We start from the raw sequence: 5325 nt of genomic DNA, 5'->3' as shown, positions 1-5325 counted from the left end.
GATTCTGATTCTGAAGATCAAAGGAGGAACCTGAGAATCTGCTGAATCTCTAACAAGCTCCCATGTGACATTGATTCGTAGATTTGGAAGAACAAGGGGCTAGATTATTTCTGAGGTTCCTTCTACCTATACTTTCCTGTAGTCAGAAAGTGCCTTGTGGAATCTGTAGCATATTACCCTCACTCACATAAAAAAACTTTCCATTTAAACATATATATATATATATAATATATATATATATATAGTTTAAATATATATTTTTTTCTTTGTATAGGATTTTTCTTTTTTATAAAAATGTGCCAGACAATAATTAACTTGTTTTCTTTCACTTGCAGCTCTGCCTGTTTCTCACTTAGCTTTCAACACATATCTGAAAATGTCCCAGAAAACTAATTGTCCAAGTTAATCATCATGGAAAGTGGGTGACCCATTGTACACAAATGCAAACCTTTCTTCTGCATGAGCCAAAAACGAAAAGCAGCCTGCCAAACACCTGTAAAAAGATGGCTATCATCATCATCATATGGGAATTTGAAGATCTGTTATATGGCACAGTCATGATCCAAATGGGAAAAAAACAACTGTCATGATGTCCTAGGAGGCTTTACAATAAACAACAGAAGAAAATTATAACGGTTTTCCATCTGTGCTTGCAAACTAGACTTCCATGTAGTTACTCCAGATAAATCCAAGGAAATTGTGCAGATAATTCTCTGAAAAGTCCCCAAATCATACATAGAGGCTAACATATGTGACAAAAAGAAGATTATCTTATGCTTTTTCTTCAACCCATTGACAATCCATATTTTAGAAAGAACAGGGTTTAATCAATTGTGAATTTTGGTTTAAATCACCATCAAACAAAATAGTTTCTCCAGAAAGAATCATGCTTGCTAATGACACATGTAACAGGACAAATGGAGACAACACAGATTTTCGGTACTTCATCTATGCAGTGACATACACTGTCATTCTTGTGCCAGGTCTTATAGGGAACATATTAGCCTTGTGGGTATTTTATGGTTATATGAAAGAAACAAAACGGGCTGTAATATTTATGATAAATTTAGCCATTGCTGACCTATTACAAGTTCTTTCCCTACCACTGAGGATATTTTATTACTTGAACCATGACTGGCCATTTGGACCTGGCCTCTGTATGTTCTGTTTCTACCTAAAGTATGTCAATATGTATGCAAGCATCTACTTCTTGGTTTGTATCAGTGTGCGAAGATTTTGTTTTCTCATGTACCCATTTCGCTTTAGTGACTGCAAACAGAAATATGACTTATATATCAGTATTGCTGGCTGGCTGATCATCTGCCTTGCCTGTCTACTATTCCCACTCCTCAGAACCAGTGATGACACCCCAGGCAACAGAACCAAATGTTTCGTGGACCTTCCTACCAGGAATGTCAATCTGGCCCAGTCTGTTGCCATGATGACTGTTGGAGAATTGGTTGGGTTTATTACTCCTCTTCTGATTGTCCTGTATTGTTCCTGGAAGACAGTTTTATCACTGCAAGATAAGTATCCTGTTGCTCAAGACCTTGGAGAGAAAAAGAAAGCCTTGAAGATGATTCTAACCTGTGCAGGGGTATTTCTAATTTGCTTTGCACCTTATCACTTCAGTTTTCCTTTAGATTTCCTGGTCAAGTCCAATGAAATTAAAAGCTGCCTAGCCAGAAGAGTGATTTTAATATTTCATTCTGTGGCTTTGTGTCTTGCAAGTCTAAATTCCTGCCTTGACCCAGTCATATACTATTTCACCACTAATGAGTTCAGAAGACGTCTTTCAAGACAAGATTTACATGATAGCATCCAACTCCATACAAAATCCTTTGTGAGTAACCATACCAATTCTACCATAGCAACTGAATTATGCTAAATAACAAATGGAATGAGGCCTGGAGTGCAAGTACATCAGAATGCATTTGCAATTCCCCAAGCTACAGGGAAGTACTCATAGGAAGCATTCATAACTTTTCAGTTGTATTCTCTTACCTGTATGGGGAATTCACATTTTCATGGCAGTAACTATTTGCAGCATTACGTTCCACAATCATTGATGTTGACCTGTCCATGTAGTAATCTCTCATCAGGTCTTTAAGACTGAAACTAAACTATAAAAATTTAATGACATTCTGTACATATATGCTCTCATCTAGAGTCAATTACTTTATCTGTGAACCTAAGTCACAATTAGATTACTAGCTTAGGGCTACCTTAAACACCTGAGATTATTACTACAAATATTGAGTCTCTATATTCAGAGGAAGTGCAGTTATCTATTTATAATAGTAATCACATTTTACATTCCAACAACATAATTTTGGTTGTATTTTAAATAGGGTGGATATATTACTCTGTGTAAACAAAATTTTATAAACATTGACTCACTTTTATCTTCCATGTGTGATTGGATTCCAAGGTATAAAGACACAAATAGCTATTTTCTTCATTCAATGTCAACATGAAACATCATTTGTTACATCTCTTCAGTGAATCAAAATCTGAACTCAGGACTCTGGTATGTTTTAACTAATAACAACCACATCTACATAAAACAAATCTTTGTGAATGTATATGATGCCACCTTGAATCTATCCAGGGCAGATAGTTTGCTACAGACAATCCAAGGTGACCCAAATGACCTATAGGCCCAGAAGAAAGCAGAAAGGAACTAATCACAGTTCTGTCTCTCAAACTATTTCCAATGAACATCTCTGGAAATGTATGAACATGCACAATAGAGGGAATCTTCATCATGTTTCTAGAGTTACATTGAGGTAACTCTGATAGTTAACTGCACTTGCTGATCATATGGAAGAAATAGGGCACTAATTAATCACTAAGTTTAGGCTAGAATGGAAAGATGAAACAAAGTTAACTATGCCTCTTAAAATCATCATCACATTATGTTTTTTATTCCAGGCTAGGTGTTAACTGTAAATCCACCTACACAAGCCAGAGTAGAGTTTGGAGGTAGTCATGTGGATCATTTTTCTTGTTCAGCTTTGCCCCAGCCATATCAATCTGAAAACCTGCACAGCTCACATCCCAGCAACTGGGGAAGGCAATTCTTTCACCTGTTGAAAAAAGTGTGGAAGATTATTTTGGCATCTTTGGACACACCTTATAATTGCTTTGTCTGTTACCTGTTTGGTACTATTATGGAGGACAAACCTAGGGTATGAGTAGTAATTAAACCTGAGGTCATAAGTATTAGCATGTTTTACAACATGATTTAGCAAAAAGCTCTAACTTTAAAAAAAAGTTCTATCTAAAATTGGTGTCCTGTAACGAAGACACATTCTACTTTTCATCAAGAAAAGATGAAGAATCCAAGCAATGGTTTTAACATATATAGATGAATGTATAGTTTTAGGCACATAGTTATGATACTAATATGTTTATGGGAAAAGCTGGTGAAATCAAAATGAATTCTAAAAGCTAAGATTAACAGGACATTTTATAAATAATTTCCTCTGGGCAATTATTTATTTGACTTGTACTTTGATATAAAAATAATACCATATTAGAAAAATGACTCTGTGCTGCTAGTAATAGTGTATCTGTGTGTCTTCTAATAATTCATCATAAGGTACATGTTTTGATGTATTAAATGAGTGTTACATTTTAAGAAGAATAACTGTAACTGGTGTATGTTTGCTTCAAAGTGATTTGTGTTTGAGTATAATTTAATGTTGTAATAAGATTCCAAGTAATCATTATGTAGAATTGTGAAACAACTGTAAGTACTTGTGATGGAAGGATTCTGTCTAAATTCTGTGCTTACTATTTTCTAGATTTACATGAATTACACTTCTTAGGATCACATGGGGATACTATTGATTTAATTTTATTAACATTGATTTCATTTTAAACATTTTCTCTTGAAGGGGAGAAGAAATATTTCTAGGAGTTTATTGACATTCTTGGAGGTTTGATTGAAGACAGAGTCCATTTGATAGGCAGCCCATTTATATCATTAAATAGAAGACAAGTGTCCAGTGTTCTTAAGTTACTTAATGAAGACCACCTCTTCTATAAGGCCTACTCATCTAGGTTTGCATCAGTTCTCTGATTTCCTTTGTTCACCTCACACATACATGTACACCTCATCAATACATTTTATCTTCTGCCCCATTCCCATGCTCTTCTAGGCAATAATCTGATCAACTCATTCATATTATGGTGCTAATGACTAATGTTAGCTTAATATTTACCCATGGATATGAGAATTCCAGACTGTATGACTAGGCATTATTATAAAGTGGTGAATTTCAGTGGAGGGATTGCAAACACTGAAGCAGACAGACTAGAATGAAAGTGGGTTGTGTAGCAGTGCTTTTCAGATTACATATAGTAAGTGACCAACTACATTGCTGACCATTAGGGGGCTGCTAAATTCTAAGAAACATATTCATAAATGTGGCTATCAGTTTCTCAGATCTCTGTTTTGTTTTTTCTTTTTGTCTCGTTCCCTCCCAACTCTGGACCTAATTTCCAGGGGAAAATCCAAACTAGGAAAGAAGTCTTGATGCGGCTATTATGCAGATAGTTGTCTCCTCCTGGAGATTCCCCGTTCCTTGGGAATCTTCCCTTCAGTTCTCTCACTTAGCTCTCTGGATTTTATGTAATGGGGGTACAAATAGTAAACACTCTCCTATGGTAACATACAATTCAAGGTCAATGGTCTCACATTTCCTATGTAAAATTGTTTAAAGTATGGTTTCAAAGTGCAAGCATAATGATTCTAATACTTATCAATATGAAGTGATTTTAATGTTATTACTATTGTCTTTATTGTTATTGTTATTATTATACTCAAATGGGTTATGTGTTTCATTGTCCCTCATTAAGCAGAAAATTCTTTCAATGGGCAATTCCATGAAGAAGAGCCATCTGCCCCAGGTACAACAGACCAGCCTCTCTTGGCCTGAAAGGGTAGGGTGCATTGGTGGACTCTTGTGCAACCTAATTTTTATTTCACTTTTTGTTTTGACTCCCAAGATACTGTGAAATGTTGCACTTGGAGTTTATTTGCAACTATAATTTATAATACACCTTTTAATAATAAAGATTGTCTATGTGGTTATATTTTCTGCCTCTAGAAGTCATTGTGTATTCAATTTAGCCTCTTTTTTTAGTAAACCAATAGACTTGAGTGTCTTAGTGTTCTCACGCATGTGGATACACATGAATAAAAGTCCTCTGAGACTCTCCTTTTCTTTTTTCCTCTGTTGTAGAGGTATAATCAGTTCCCAGAGAAAGGTGAGCCACTTCCTTCACCCTACCATATTCTGTTCCCCTCTCCTCCCA

General features: G+C 35.5%; 1 protein-coding gene across 1 annotated transcript; it reads left to right on the top strand.

Annotated features, from left to right (window-relative positions):
• Positions 1–343: 343 nt before the first annotated feature.
• On the top strand, positions 344–5065 carry Gpr174 (G protein-coupled receptor 174). Its single transcript, XM_040282592.2, has one exon. It carries the CDS (start codon positions 887–889, stop codon positions 1886–1888), a length of 1002 nt encoding a protein of 333 aa, XP_040138526.1. The 5' UTR covers positions 344–886; the 3' UTR covers positions 1889–5065.
• Positions 5066–5325: the final 260 nt, after the last annotated feature.

Source organism: Ictidomys tridecemlineatus, chromosome X (genome assembly GCF_052094955.1).
Source record: "Ictidomys tridecemlineatus isolate mIctTri1 chromosome X, mIctTri1.hap1, whole genome shotgun sequence".
NCBI lineage: Eukaryota > Metazoa > Chordata > Mammalia > Rodentia > Sciuridae > Ictidomys > Ictidomys tridecemlineatus.
Note: the sequence above shows the minus strand (reverse complement) of the source record. Positions and strands in the feature narration are given on the sequence as shown.

Bases quoted from the DNA above. Each gene is read 5' to 3' on its own strand.
- Gpr174 (XM_040282592.2), top strand. From the start codon at position 887: ATGCTTGCTAATGACACATGTAACAGGACAAATGGAGACAACACAGAT.